At 42.3% G+C, this 16,492-nt stretch overlaps 1 protein-coding gene across 2 annotated transcripts in view; it reads left to right on the top strand.

The window, feature by feature from the left end:
- LOC111869568 overlaps window positions 1-16,492 on the top strand; it is a 274,045-nt gene that overhangs the window by 232,732 nt on the left and 24,821 nt on the right. For both annotated transcript variants that reach the window (XR_002843690.2, XM_023861195.2), the window contains exons 3-5: window positions 437-581; window positions 13,026-13,145; window positions 13,748-13,936. Coding sequence is in view for 1 of the 2 variants with exons in the window: in XM_023861195.2 (XP_023716963.1) it covers window positions 437-581; window positions 13,026-13,145; window positions 13,748-13,936 (454 nt within the window). In the remaining variant the exon portion in view is untranslated. The remainder of the gene's footprint in view (window positions 1-436; window positions 582-13,025; window positions 13,146-13,747; window positions 13,937-16,492) is intronic.

Raw genomic sequence — 16,492 nt, 5'->3', positions numbered from 1 at the left:
GGCAGGTTTTCTCCGAGTACTTCGGTTTCCCCTGCCAATCTTCATTCCACCAATTGCTCCACAATCACCCTCACCTAACATCTGGGGCTGGTACAATAGGCCAGAAGTGGCCGCAGTACATGGGACTTAGTCCCACCCCACTGGCAATAACAAAATACTTCTGTTACTGCATTTAGGAAGTAACTCTAGTAACCCTCCCACCTCTCCAATGAGCTAGGCCTCCATGTAATTACTGATTGTAGGAAATTAAAGCAATAAAATTTGGAGACGACTTCCAGTGGATTAAGTCTGATATGAAATTTAATCAAAATCCGTCTAGCTGTTCTCAACTTTAAACATGCTTAGAGATGGACGGATTGATGTAACCCCCATATTCCTTCCTATTGTGGACATCGTGTAGAGAACGCATAACGAATAAACTACGCCTTTGTTGCAGTCGGACCTTTCATGTCGAAACACCAAGCAGACAGTGGGCGCCATCTATACGAGGACCAACTTTGTGACGCTAAAGTACGTCACAGACGGGTGGGGAACGGAGTCCAACGGCTTCAAACTCGTCATCACAGCGTTCAAAGACAAAAGTAAGTAGAAAACTGAAGGAGACAAAAATATCCTTATATGTTAGACTTCACTGCAGTGTTCTAATCTGAACAGTGGCAAGTGAGCTAAATGGGAGGTCGTTTTCTAAGAGATATTAGTCTGTCCGCGGATTCTCAAAATGCGCAAAAAATTTTATCTCTGATATAAAATAGCATCTGTAGAATTTCTAATGAAACAATTTAAAAATACGATCGCCGAACTTGTGGCTCGCAAGCCGAAATTACCACGTAACTTTCAGAATGATATATTTTACATAAGCATGTACCTCTAGAAACTTCTGATGTATAAATATTTGCAGTAGCACTGATATACTTTCCTTTTTACTTACAGCAATTAAATGACTAGCTCCTCTAGAACAAACAGGTTTATTCAATAAATGCTCTGTTTTTCGTACAGACCTGCAAGCATCCCTTACTAGTTCCATTTATACCTACGGGCAAATGGTGATAGTGGAGTCCGACGCTTAAAACCACGGCACTGGGCACAATTCTCGCATCCTGAGATTTGTGCATAAGAATTTCTGTGCGCATTTCTTGTATCCCACGTGTCCATATTTAACTATTCTGAATCCGACTGCCCCATATAACTCACGAAATTTCTTCTTATACAATTACATAAATTTCTTCATTTATTCTCCTTAGATCTAAAAACTTTCCTGAGTATTTTCTTTCAAAAACTTGTAATTTTTAATAATTCTTCAAAATGTATCACTTTCTGCATCCATGCAAAAAATTTGCAAAATTGTTCTATCTATGTGCCCTTATCTTCAGTTTTCTGAAACCTAGACAAAATATTCATGAAGTGGGTCATAAAGGTACAGGGTTGGAAGGTGTGGATCGGATTCATCTGCCTCAAGATATGTATCAACGTAGGGCTATTTTTGACAAGGTAGTGAATCCCATGTCCAGAAGGATTCTGCCCCATGAAGTTGAGAAGGAATTCCAGAACCCATTCTCTCCTGCTTTCTAGTTTAATATTTAGTTCTGATGTAAAACTCACTTTTGTCAGTATTCAATAATCTTTTCTACAACTGCAAACATTTACTTGAGTTAAAAGGATTACTACCAAAGACTAATTTCCAAATCCCCTTCAGAGAGAACAGACAGTGTTTAGAAAACACGGACATATGGGACATTCATGTATATAAAACACGGGTCAGCTCACATTGTCTGTTGCTAATGCATGTTACTGTCCTCTGGATATAACACCGTGGGGACCAACGCTGGGACCCTCCTACTAGATTACATCCTGATGGCGCTATGAATGTTCACTGCCGTACGGTAAATCTAAAGCATTTCCGGTCTGTACAAATGTAGTTTTCCGAAAAGCAGAATTTATATATGACACTCAAACACCCGCCATTACTCGTAAGTAATGCTATCCAGTCCTCAAGTAGAAAAATTGCAAAGAAAATTATCAGGACGCCTGCAATTCAATGTTTAGACTACATGTCTGACATACTTGTCGGAGAAGTTGCCGCTTATGCACGGCGCACTCTTGGACTCTTCTGCATCTTATCCCGAACATATGAAGGGATACAGCAAATCTATAGCGGGCCGCGCTATATAGCTCAAGCGGTTAGTCGCTGGCTTCCTACCGCGGCGGCCTGAAGAATTTCAGGACGCCTGCAATTCAATGTTTAGACTACATGTCTGACACACTTGCCGGAGAAGTTGCCGCTTATGCACGGCGCACTCTTGGACTCTTCTGCATCTTATCCCGAACATATGAAGGGATACAGTAAATCTATAGCAGTCCGCGCTATAGCTCAAACGGTTAGTCGCTGGCTTCCCACCGCGGCGGCCCGGGTTCGATCAAGTGGGATTTGTGGTGGACAAAGTGGCGCTTGGTCGGGTTTTCTCCGAGTACTTCGGTTTCCCCTTCCAATCTTCATTCCACCAAATTCTCCATCATCATAATCACCCGGGGCAGCCTGCAATAGGACAATCAGTGGCCGCCGTGCCGAGTGGACCCAGTTTGACTCCACCCCCCACTAAACGAATTAAAAAAACATTTATAGCAATTAAGTATTGGAAATGTATAATTCTCATGTGACTGGACATTGTCCTAAACATTCGAAGGGATCCAGCATACATATAAGTTTTAGTGAGCGACGCTGGTGTATATTGGGCTATTCCTCTAATATTAAGGGACAAATCGTCACGACTGGTAGCCTTAACACTTCGGGGCTAGAGAAGTGGTAAGGATTAAAGAAAACTTGGAAGAAAAAAAACAGTGGGATTTTAGGTGTCCCTACCGAGATTCTAACTGATTATTTCCGTAGAGTCGGAACTATTTCCTGTCCCCTTTCATAAATAATTTATATTTATAATCTTCTAGTAATAATTCTCATTCGTGAAATCATGGCACTATCCTCTGCTTGCTCTAAGGGACAAAAATTTCTCGAAGCTGTCATTCTTTCATAAAACGCCATACTTAAAGAGAGGAGGAGTGGGTAGTTGATCGGTGAGTTACTGAGTTAGTTAGAGGACTGCTACAGTTCATTCGTTGTGAGAAGCTGATAGCTGAGGCCACGTACTGTTCGGGAACCCAGAGGAAGGGGAACATCCGCCATTGGAAGCTTCTACCAAGCAACGCCTAGTGAAGAGGTGACTATGGACATCAGTGCGTGTAATAGTGAATTATAAAGTGTAGTTGCGCGGCGTGTCAAAGAGTCCAGTAAATCCAGTCACAAGACCAAATCCCATCTGTAGTCACTCAGTACGCGTGACGATATGATATTTGGTTGAAGGGAGTTTTTATTCTGTAAAGTTTAAATTTAAGAAGGTAGAGTTTTGGTATGTTAGCATTAAATTCCTTTTTACACGAAATTCTATGACATTTCCTTTAATGTCATTAGGAGAAAAGTTCCAGCGCGATTCAAGAAACAGTATTGTTGTGCAGTGAAGGACGCAATTGCGCAAACATGAGTACGAGCCGGTTACATTACTCTGTATCTGACTAAAAGCGAATTGATATACAAGCATCGCATTTCTGTGTTCAGTAGCCCGAAACAGTGCAGGCCCAAGTTTTATTCCTGGGGGAGTTGCAGAGAGAAGTGTTCAATAATCTAGTGCAGAATAATGGCTTAAGAGTTAAAATTTTCGCTGCAAGATGGCAGCTCCATATTATTTCCCTATCAGATTAACTAATCAATCAATTGTAATGGTTTCGCTTATATTGCACATTCTCGAATGCTTAATTGATTGATTGATTGATTGATTGATTGCATAAGTAACAGACCAGATTTATGATAGTGACGGTATCGATGTTATTGGTGGAATAATTGAACCATCTAATACCCAGGTTTATTTATGACATAATGTAAATTGATCTAGTAAATACCAAAGTTACTAACTACGAACTAACTACGTACATTTTTAGTCTCAAATAGTAATTTTTATCACGTTAGTCCTACTCCCTTTTGGATTTATAGTACCAACACCTTTTAATGAAGATATTCATATCATTCTCAAAGCAAAGAACTATTTTCTTTATAAATTTATTTTTTAAATTCAACACATTCTCTGTAAAAGGAGCCAGAGGCATTTAAGAGCTATGCATATTTGTAAATATTTGTGTAGAGAAACTACAAATTACGTACTTAATGGAGTTAGAAAGTTTTAGGGAAATTAATAACATAAGAAACCGCTAAACGGGTTCTGGTCTGAGGAACGGGTTATGCGCTAGAAAACAATGCCAAGTGAAAACAATTGATTAATTTTAAAATTCTAATTACAAACGTAAAAAAAAGTTATTCTATCATAAAATAGGAACTATCAGTAAAGGAAGCCCTACCTGTTTCATTTTAAACTCTCCACAATCTCGTGAAGGCTATGATAATTTAAGTTAATGATATTACAATGGTTATGAATAAGGAACTGACAGGGGAAAGGAGTAACTTGTCTTAGCCTTCTACATGTCTAACGTACACTTCTAGGCTTTGGTCAGCATTCAAAGCTACAGAGAATATATGTTCTATGTGGCGTTTGATTCAATGCTTTTAATTCTGTACCACTTCGGACCCCAGGGGGAAGCTCCCGCACGCCAATTGTGATACACGCACGCGCAGTGTCACCTCAAATAACTGATTGCTAATCAAAGAACAGGGGAGGAGAAATCCTGTCGTAATGTGACATACAAAATCCTTCCGTCTGACCACTTACCTTTCTCCGTTTCATATCACTGGTCTAGTTGCTAGGAGACAAAACAAGGTTGTATAGTTTATAAAGCGCTGGCAACCGTGATCAATAAGAACAGACACGGTTGTAAACAATAAAAAGTGTGAAGTGATATCCTACCAATTTGAAATATTATTACTTTTTTATTTCATGACACTCTCAGTAGCTAGACTACACGGCGCCGAACGGTGAGAACATAGATACGGTGCTGACAGTCGAGGTAGCTACAATCCTGGCATTTGCCTGAAGGAACTGAAGGAGAACACGAACAACCTCAATCAGGATAGCTGATATCCTGGCAGAGATTCGAACTAAGGACGTTTTGAATACAAGTCTAGATCGTTACCGTCATGGCAACCCACTCAGTAAACTAATGAGATTATGTCTGTCTGTTCCAAGGTGTAAGTCTTGGTTATTTCTTCTCCTTTGGTCATGACAAACGGCTGCTTCCCTGCTTCGGTGCATTAGAAACTGCCTCCTTCTTAGTCTTGGCTACTGGCCCTTGTCTTTGCCCTCCACCAATTCACCCGAGGAAACTGCGGTTTTCAGATATTTCTTGATAAACGGAGACAACTTCTCAGAGTCAGTCTTGTAGTTCGCTGCTACGTGCTTCGTTATCACCTGAGGTCAATACGGACCTTAGACAAATAGGATGGACTGGATTTATCTGGCTTGGGTTAGGGACTAGTGGCCGGATCTTGTAAACTTTTCAGTTCCATAAAATGTTGAGAAATTCTTGAGTAGCTGAGCGACTGTTGGCTTCACAAGGAGGACTCAGTTCCATTGAGTTAATTAGTTGGTTATTGTTATTGTGGTTACTGTGGTTACTCGTTTCTAGACGCCATAAACATTTGTATGTATTCAAAATTGTTCGAACTCCTGGCCACTACCACGAGAAGTGTTTCCAGTTTCCTTCCAGCTTGCAAGTCTGTGCGTATTATTACCGATTATAGGAAATTGACAAGTATGTGAGAGAAAATTCTTTACCCTACTGGGACTCTTAATTCCATACCCCCAGTCGTTTAGCCCATAGCCAGTCGCTATACCAACTGCACTATCCCTGCTCCTCCACTACTACTACTACTAAATTTTTCCTTGGCACTACAGCCCCAGTGGGCCTAGGCCTACCTCCATGAACTCCGTTCACACTAATACTAATTCATTCATCAGTAATCTGTCAGACGACAGGTCCACAGTCTCTTCCAAAACAGTTCCTCCATTTAATGTGATCTAGAGCTTTCTCCTTCAAATGAGAATATCCTCTTCCGTCCCCAAGGTCATCCAGTATCTTCTTACGTCTTCTTCCTCGTCTTCTAGTTCGCATGCATGGTGTCTCTGTTTTTGGAAACAGACTATCCAGGAAAAGTGATAATGTGGTAGTTTTTCCATTTGCTTTCCGCATCGCAGTACAGCAGCCGTTCAAACCGCTCTGGTCACGCCTGTTGCTATACGAACTTGAACCATCTCCAGCATCATTTGCTCTGTGCTTCAAGTCGCTGCTGATGACGCTGCTTCCGGCATCAGTTTTTGGTTTTTGGTGTCTCTCTTCGTCTGATGCCTACCCTTTCACCTATCCAGCAAGGGAGGCCCTGCCAGTAGCTACGGTACCGCTCTTATAGCTCTCAGGGTCCTTTGGCATACTCAAACCCCCTCACCACGATAAGGTGGAGGCGCCAACGAGGGGGGTTAATACTAATACTAATAATAAAAATAATAATAATAATAATACTTTTCTTATTTGCCCGCTTTCTAACTTAACAGTCCAGATGGGAATTGCAAAGTGAATATTAGTAAAGAAAAATAAATAAAACACAAACAAAATACAGGAACAATAATTATCATTTTTTGTTGCTGTTACTGACATGTGTGTTTGTTATGGAACCTGAGTGTAAAGATCCACATTGCTAGCGATATGTACAGCGTACGTGGCATTATTTTGAAGATGGCAGTACGCATACGTGGGAGGCCATCATCAGCACCTACGATGCTAATGACTGGATTGTGCAGTGGTGCCCTCTAGCGCGCTGTAGAATGGCGCTTCCTAGTGGTCAGTGTTAACAACGGGGCCCGCGGCTACTTATATCTGGTTAGCATGTAAACACTTCTGCTGTCCCTCAGTCCAGATCACGCACACCGAATGCGGAAATTAGTTTTCCACAACACTGCCTAATCACTTCAGATTAACTAACTGCATGAGGCAAAAACCGCTTTGAGAATCTGATAGTTGTTTAGCTGCTTAAAAATCTCCCCACGTAGTATTACTCGATTTCTGCCCTTTATCTATCATCTAGCATTCTAAATTGTATACAATGTTTCTGAAACTGGATCTGTTCCCTTCTACAGGTGGAAAACAACCGGTCATTTGCTGAGTCCATTAGAAACAATCAGTCTCTCCCAATTGACAACACAATAAGTCCATATAGAATTTAAAATTCTCACATCTATGGTCATAAGAGTGTTATCTTTTGAGATACAATGCCGTGTAGTCGATGGCGAATAAACCGACGTTTCGGAGGAAGAAGTCGCCTCCATCTTTACGTTTGAAACGCCTCTTGCTTTTTGCCTGCTTCGTGGTGGTATCTTGCTTGAATTATTCTTATGGTCTGAAGATGGACTTTCGACGGACTACACGACTTTGTATCTGGGAAGATATAACTCTTCATAATCAATCAGCTGTACCTGTCTGGCATCAGAGTTTGTCAACGCGATAAATCTTACGAAAAGAAAATTGCAAATATCCGTGTAGACATAAAATTATGATAGAAAAGGAAGACAAGAATGAACACACAAGAGAGGAGCAAGAGCCTGAGCCAGAAACTAAGTTTCGCATGTCCGTCTGAAACAGTTAACAAGATCTTGCGCTACCACATGGCAGTCTTTGTAAACAATTAGTGAGGATGACATTTTGATTTCATATTCTTAAAATTTTAATGAAATGTCGTACTTTTAGTAGTTCTTAGCATAAAAATATACACGGCCCCGCATCGAATGTCAGAACTGTCACTTTCATAACAGAACTTCGCAAGAACTCCAAGTTGTCGTTAAGAGTATAGATAATTAAAAAGGTACAAAGTTAGATGTAGTGTCCAATACGATGACATTTATAGAAAATTCCACGAAAAGCCAGAAATAGATTCGAAGGGAAAGGTGATATTTGAGATAATGAAAGGCTTTTTTTTCTTATAAAATATAATCAAGTAGGTTAAAAAAGAAGAAGTTTTGTGTATACAAAAATGAAGCTTTGGGTTACATAAAAGGCGTGGAATTTCGGGACTAGCTGAGCAAATACTAGCTTCTCAAGAAATGCTCTCTTCTATAGAGTATTTTTATTGCTAGTGGGGTGGGACTAAGTCCCTTGTACTGCGGCCATTTCTGGCCTATTGTACCAGCCCCAGATGATAGGTGAGGGTGATTGTGGAGCAATTGGTGGAATGAAGATTGGCAGGGGAAACCGAAGTACTCGGAGAAAACCTGCTCCAGCACCACTTTGTCCATCACAAATCCCACCTGACCAGACCCGGGATCGAACCCTGGCCGCCGTGGTGGGAAGCCAGCGACTAACCGCTTGGGCTACGGCGCGGCCTTCTTCTAAAGTTAGTTGTTTAAAATAAAATGACAATTCAGTAATCTTCCTAAAGTTAACAGGTAGTTACGTACAGCTGTAAAGAACCTGCCCAGAACACGAGCAGTTGTGAACTTCATCCGAGGCGGTTAATCTCTTAACCTCATTGCAACATGCAGTTCATCCACAAGACATTTCCAACTGAGCTTGTCTACCTCCCAAAGAACAACTGCATCTTCATTACAGGGATAAGGCATTTAATTCTCTACTAACTAACTCAATGGAGTTGAGTCTTTCTAGAGAAACCGTAAGTCGCTTAGGCACTAAGGAATTTCCAAAGATTTTATGGAACCCTAAGGTTCGTTACCGTGACCACAAAAGCCCTCCACTGTTCCCTCTGCTGAGCTCGATAAGTCCACCCCATTCCATCCCTCCTATTTTTCTAAGGTCCTTTTTCATATGTCGTCCCATCAACGTCTAGTTCTCCCTAGTGAACCCTTTCCTTTGGCTTTCTTACTGAAATCCTGCACGAATTCCGCTTTCTTTCATGTGTGCTATATGCTCTGGCTATCTCGGCATCCTCATTCTAATTACATTTGGCGAAAAGTGCAAGTTACGAAGCTCCTCAATGAGAAATTGAATAAGGACCTGCTACCTGTTCCTCCCCTTTCGATCGCAATACTCCCCTCATCCACTCCCCTCCCAAATACGTTCAGTATATGCTCTCCCCTTAATGTCAGAGACAAACTTTGATATATATACAACACTACAGGAAAAAATTATAGTTTTGTAAATTTTAATTGCCGGTCACGGTAGCCGAGCGGTCTAAGGCATGCACTGTCTTCGCTCGCTCGGAAGACTGGATTGTGGTTCGAATCCCACTCAGGGCATGGATGTTTGTGTGCGTTTATTCTGTGTTTTTCTATAGGTAGAGGCCTTGCGACGAGCTGATCACTCGCCCAAGGAGTCCTACCGAATGTGTAAGATCTAGTAGACCGAAGTGAACGGAGAAGTTCATGGAGGTAGGCTAGGCCCAAATGAGGGCTGTAGCGCCAATGGAAAAAAATTAATTAGATAAATGAATGCTGTTAATTCTAAAAATCATACCAGTCCTCTGAACACACTCACTGAGAAAAATGTGGAATGTTTAAATGCTGAAGCAGATTGTACAGATAGTTACCACTGTGCTTTGAAGGGTTGAGATACGAGTCCCTTCAATTAGCTTGTATAATCTATTATAAATTACGATCTTTTCAAGATTTGTCATGACAGATGAGCGCGCAGCACTCAGTAGACACCGGACGGAAACACTGTTGAATTAGTATAATGCGTGAGGTCTTCGTGGCGGTGAACATTTCAATTGTGATCCTCTGGATTGTGGCACCGTATAGCCTGGTAAGTGCCTGCAAGCATTCGGGATGAACCTCATGCCTTTATGTTCTGATTGAAGGAGGTAGCAGGTTCCTCAGAGGAACTACCTACCAGATTAGACGGTGTCACAAACCATAAGAATGATGAATGTGGTTGTTTGGGGAAGGCTGCCGGGTTTTCCGATACAGAAGGGAGGCAGCGTATTGTTACGCTGTCGTGACCACAGAGGCGCTGCCATCAATCTTGGGAACACCAGATCCATCTCCTTGCTGTAACAGAAACCTGCTAGCAGACCCTTTGCACCAGCTGTTTTCATGCAGGCCCGGAAACGGGGGTTGTAACCGAAACATCCTGGGGTCAGTTGCCCCCATGAGTACGATCTGGGATACAGTTTAGAGTTATAGAAGGAGAGGACTGGGGGGGGGGGCGAAGGGAAATCAAGGCAGGCTGTGTCTGACCCTGCTGTAGCTCTGTGCTGTGGGAGGACGCAACTCGATTACGAGAGAGTTGTGTGTGTTTTCTCCTTTTGCTTTTTCTATTTCTGGAAAGGTAGAAAATAAAAAACAAAACAAAAAAACAGAGATGAGAGGGGAACGGGGGTGAATCTGTTGCAGAACATACAGAATGGGGCTTCTCGGTTCTTGATAAATGTGTTCGCTAACTTCACAAACGCTAGTTATCATTTCGTGGCGAAAGGAACGCCAACGGAACAGAAACGGAAATCATTTAGTCGTTCCTAATGTGTATTAAAGTTGTGTTCCTTGGTTTCACGTGATCGCTTGCAGGCTAATACTGCTCACCGAAATTTAACACACTATTACGAAACAGGGTACGACTGTACATAAGGTATGTCTTACATATGCTACAAGCTTACTATGCTACAAGCCGAAAGGTCGCGGGTTCGATTACCGATGAGGTCATTGGAATTTTCAGTTCGCCTAATCCTTCCAGACGCACTGTGGCCCTAAAGCCGACTCAGTCTCTAACAGAAATGAGTGCCAGGAATCTTCCTGGGGATAAAGGGCGGCCGGCGCGTAAGGCTGACAACCTCACCGTCATCTATGAGCCAATTTTCTACATAATGTGGGAGCCTCGACGTCTCAAAACCCTATGGGCCTTTACGGCCTGTTACAGGGATAGCTTTACCTTATCTTACAAGGCAGTACAGAGAGAACACGCTAGGTATATTTGTTTGACACCGCTTCAAACGTTCATTATTCTGATTTGAAANATAATTATAAATATATAAGGAATTTTTTCTATAAGTTAAATATTTATCTCTGTACTTGATCACACAAATATTTAACACAAAATTTAAATTTATTGTCATGTGTTTTTGTATTTTAACAGATGGGCATTTGTAGCTTATTAATCTAGTAAATCGCGCTTTGGAGTAGAGTTAATCTTGATAATCTGATAGTCACTCAGCTAATAAAGTCCGTCTTTTACGGAATTCTAACTCCTATTACTATGCCCATAATAAACCGCTATTGGGCCCTGTTCTGAGCCAGATAAATTCAGTCTACATCCTGACACAATTTAAGATTCGTTTAGCATCCTCTTCTTTGCATCTAGGTTTTCTAAGTGGTCTGTTCCCTGTACGTTTTCCTGCTTCCCTAGTCACCTAATCATGATTTAGAATGATATCATGCTCACCTACCTCTTGTGCTCGAGATCGTTAGGTTGTTTTTTTCTTGTAATCCTTGCGACTTTGAAGTATCTCCTTTCTACAGCTCAGTTGATCACGGGCTTGTATAATACGTACAAAGAATTCCGGGCATCAACTCATGCCAATGCACCGCGCTGGCTACAGGAAGATAACTTGTCATCGTGTTAAATAGGCAATAAATTCATAGACATGAACGCAGTGACTGTCAACTATTGTAAAATGCTGTGACATGTAGACCCATTTCTAGGAAACGAGTAGACAAACACATTTCCGCGCAGATACGATACTTGGAAACAAGCCGTCGCTGGGTTGTAAACAAACGTTCCCTAGGATACGAAATTGAAACATGTAGATTCTCGGAAACCAACATGTCGCTGTGGAACCAACAGGCGTGTCTGTGTAAACGAACATTCAACAAACATTTCGTAGTATACTGATGCGCTATACAAGCGGTCAATCAGATTAGAATGAAGTCAGGCGTAAATCAAGAGACAGTCAGGCACTGTTCGTCAGTGCAGTCGTAAACCATAAGCCAGTCGTAGACCAGACCAGAACGGAGACAGACAGAATTGAGAAGCCTGTCTGAGAGTTATTGTGAGTGATTGTAAAAGCAGCTGTTAATAAATGAAATCATCCAATCCGAAACCCGTTCTTATTACTCACGCAGCCACATTATTCCAATGGTTGGGGACAGTTTGATCTGCTAGCACTGAAAAAAACAGTTCATATTTAATTGCTCGATCGGCATAACGTCTAAGCTATGGGCTGGACGACCGAGGAATCGATGTTTGTTTTCAGGCAAAAATAAGAGATTAGTGTCTTCTATGTAGCGTCCAGGCCGGCGTCGGAACCCACCCAGACTCCTACGAGTATGTGTTGTCAGCTGATTTCTGTTTCTCCTGTGGCAAAGCAGTAGGAGTGTGAAGCTGACCGCTTGTCTCTCTAGTGTCGAGGTTAAGAATGGTGAAGCTATACCTTTACTTCCCCATACGTCTTAATGACGTACTTATCTGTACCTGTTGAAAGAGCACTGGTTCATATTTAAAGGAAATGAAAGCATTTTCACGTCTGAGTGACTACAGTTGGGTTTTTGTTTGGTAATCGGATTTATTAACTCTTTAACTCACAACTCGTGGCTACACTTTACAAATCACTGTCACACACAGGCTAGTGTTCTCAGTTTGTTACAGTCTCCACTAGCCGTTGCTTGACAGCAGCTTCTAATGCCCAGCGCCTGTTTATAGTAAGGTAAAATTAATGTTGTCCCTGTGCTTAAGTAATTAAGCACAGCCGTGAAGGCGTATGAGGAGAGTGATTGAATAGATTCATATTTTCTTGACCTCGAAACTATTAGGAGGAGAATGGTTAGCTTCACGCCCCGGGCGCTTTACTCCCTGGAAAAGACCCCCAGTATCCATTGGCTAGGAGGCTGGGTGGGCCTCAGAGCCTGTTTCGACGACGTGGAGAAGAGCAGATTCTTGACCCTACCGGTTCTCGAACTCCGATCTCTCGGTCATCCAGCCCGTAGCCAGTCGCTATACAGATAACGCTATGTGTAAATTGGGTAGTAAAAGAGAACGAACTTATATTTTTCATCGTCCGGAGCCCAGTAGTCTAATTCTGCCATGTTTTGTTTTTACAGAACACACGTGTGAAGACTTCAGGTGTAACCGGGAAATCTGCATACACACCGACCTGGTATGTGACGAGGTGAATCACTGTGGAGACGGCTCGGACGAGCTGAGCAGTGATGGCTGCACGCGTAAGTAGAACTCGTGCCAGTTGCCTGTGCGAGTCGGAGGGAGTGAGGAAAGTGGAAGTAGAACTCGTGCCATTTGCCTGTGCGAGTCGGAGGGGGTGAGGAAAGTGGAAGTAGAACTCGTGCCAGTTGCCTGTGCGAGTCGGAGGGGGTGAGGAAAGTGGAAGTAGAACTTGTGCCAGTTGCCTGTGCGAGTCGGAGGGAGTGAGGAAGTGGAAGTCAGATTCTCATGCTAGACATTATACAATCTGTAAAGTCAACTAGCAATTAAAAGTTAACGTAGAACATTCAATATTGTAGCGTATAGAGCCGTAGCTATGCAATGACCGCGAGATAGGCGAATATACAAGGTCGTCTTTGGACAACGGCTCGGTAAACCCGTTTACGTTGCTAGGTAGTTTTAACAATTTGACTACAAGAATGGAAACTTGATGGTTTTATTTTCACTGCTATGAAAATTTAGTCTTCTGCGTTATGATACCACGTATAGTTCCATAGGTGGTTCCCGAGTTGTCTGTGAATCCTGCTGCCACCACTATCAGGGTAAATGAGATAATGTTATGTATTTATGTGAGGTGTATTGCAGCTTATTAACTCTGTTGCAGCGAACGAGCTGGGCTCGGTGCTGGGCATGAACTCCCTCATCTTCGTCGTGGTGGTCGTGAGCACCGTCCTGATTATATGCGCAGCGGTGGTTGCCCTAGCCGTCTGCATCTGTCGGCGTGACAGTCACCACGGCCGACCTCCACACCTCCAGTCCACGCAGCAGCAGCCACCAAATGCGTCATTCCCATGTAAGTCTCACACATACTGACACCGGAGTGATGGCGAGAGTTTTATCCTGATGTCAGCCAACTATTGCATTCCATTCGTTTCCATAAAGGATGTGTAAACTGACGTTCAGAATTTAGAGAGAGCAGTTTCAGAAGGCTATACGTCATGAGTGGGAGGAGTTTTCCTTTCAATCGATCATACAGATAGGCAAAACTTGTGGCTCTGGGGTCGATTCAGCCTCTAACAGAAATGAATACCACGAATCTTCTTGAGCGTAAAGGGCGGCCGGTGCGTAAAGCTGACAACTTTACTGACATCTGTGAGTCAACTCTCTAGAGAAAATATGGGAGCCTCGACGTCTCACAACCATCTGGGCCTTCCAGGTCCTCTTACAAGGATAGCTTTACTTTTCTTAGCTAACTGCAGAAAATCAGACCCAGGTTCATGTGATATTTCTGACTGGGAATGACCTTGGTACCACACCCCTGAACCACTCACATTTAGTCGTGGAACGTTATGTATAAAGATCCTCTGAGATATGTTCTAAATTTAATGACCAGAATTTCCCGCAGTTGTGAGTAGTGTGTAACTGAAAAGTGCAATAGGAAATACCGGGCTATATGCAAGTTAACCAAGAGTCCCCGCTGGAAGAAACATACAAGAAGTAAACACGAGGGGGGTGATATAATGTTCATTACAATTCTTGCTGCCGATAACTGTTACAGTGCCTCTGTGGTCTAGTGGGCAGAGTTCCTGGCTACAGATCCAGAGGTCCGGTTTCGATTCCCGGCGCTCCCAGATTTTCTGAGAAGTAGTGGATCTGGAACGGGCTCCGCTCAGCGTCGTGAGGATAATTGAGGAGCTACTTGAATCGAAAAGTAGCGGCTCCGGTCTATAAAACCGAGATTAACGGCCGCGGGAATCCGTTGCACTGATCATGCGACACCCTCTATCCGCTAAAGTTGGCACTAACTTCGCCGACAAGCGGCGGTCGCTCTGTTGGTATAATTCGCTTGCGGACTGAAACCACGGAGATTGTTTTTTTTGTGTCGATAACTTTTAAATCACTGTCTTATAAAGTATCGTAAATTCTCGACTTCACCTCAATTTAAACTTGTCTGGTGATTTCGAAAAGGGATTGTTTCTAGGAAGTTCTGAACTGTCTGTTGTGATTCAGTTATTTTGCGACCTCTTCACTGTCAGTATCTTAAATGTAATATCTCTCTGTCTAGTCATCTCATATAATGAGAAGGTGGAATGGCAAATATCAAAGTATCAAGGCACATAGAGTTCGGTGCAAAGCACAAAATGAAAGCGGCAGCTGCTGGAAAATCTTCACGTAAACGTAGTTAAATTTAAGTAAGAACCAGCAACTTGGCGGTCTGGTTATGATTTCATATATTGCGGACTTCAGTACTACATGGAAATAGTAGCGAGATTCACGCTCTGGCCGTTTTAACGCCAGAAGAAAAAGGGTAAAGAACCTTCGATCACTTATACTGAAACTTGATGTTGAATGGATGACCGACATGTTACATATTCGAGAGGTCACGTCTTCGATTCTTGTGCATAAGAATTGTAGTTTTCCTATATTTGCAACGAAATCTGGAATAGTTTTAACAATAGTAACCATACGTTTGCCTGATGATGGCTTTAATAGCGGAAATATGTAGCTGAGCTAATTTTAGCCTTGATCATTGCATTGTTGTCTTGCGACGGACTCTAATAAAATAATTGTAAATAGTAACCAACGAACGCTTCCTTCTATTTCGCAGTCAAATTTATCCTCCACTTAGATTCTGCAACATTTGTTCATCTGAGAAACGTCATTAAGGAATATTATGAATAAATTTCGCTGCTTAAGATATCCCGTGCTTACAGCTTATCATGGGCGAAGCATATTTAAAATGTGTTATTGGAACTTGCGTAATGCTTGCTACCATTCAGTCCAGAACCTTTTGTCTTCTCGTCTGCTGTCCAAAAACATAAAAATTATAATATACAAAACTATAATTTTGCCTGTGGTTCTGTATGGGTCTCTGACATTAAGGGAGGAGCATAGACTGAGGGTGTCTGAGAACAGGAAATTGAGACTATTTGGACCGAAGAGAGATGAAGTGACAGGAGGTTGGAGAAAACTGCATAATGAAGAGCTTCACAACTTGTACTCTTCTCCACGTATAATTAGAATGATCAAGTCACGGAGGATGAGGTGGGCAGGGCATGTAGCACGAATGGGGAGACGAGCAATGCGTATAGGATATTGGTGGGAAAGCCAGAAGGGAAGAGATCACTGGGAAGACCAAGGCGTAGGTGGGTGGACAATATTAAAATAGATCTTAGACAGATACGATGGGATGTTATGAATTGGATTGATCTGGCTCAGGATAGGGACCAGTGGAGGGCTCTTGTGAACACGGTAATGAACCTTCGGTTTCCATAAAACGCTGGGAGATGCTTGAGAAGCTGCAGAATTGACGGCTCCTCCAGAAGGGCTCAGCTCCATGAGTAAGTAAGTAAGTAAGTAAGTAAGTAAGTTATTGGAACTTAGGTCCATAAAGTACCGTATATTAACA

This window comes from Cryptotermes secundus, unplaced genomic scaffold (assembly GCF_002891405.2).
Source record: "Cryptotermes secundus unplaced genomic scaffold, Csec_1.0 scaffold486, whole genome shotgun sequence".
Lineage (NCBI taxonomy): Eukaryota > Metazoa > Arthropoda > Insecta > Blattodea > Kalotermitidae > Cryptotermes > Cryptotermes secundus.
Note: the sequence above shows the minus strand (reverse complement) of the source record. Positions and strands in the feature narration are given on the sequence as shown.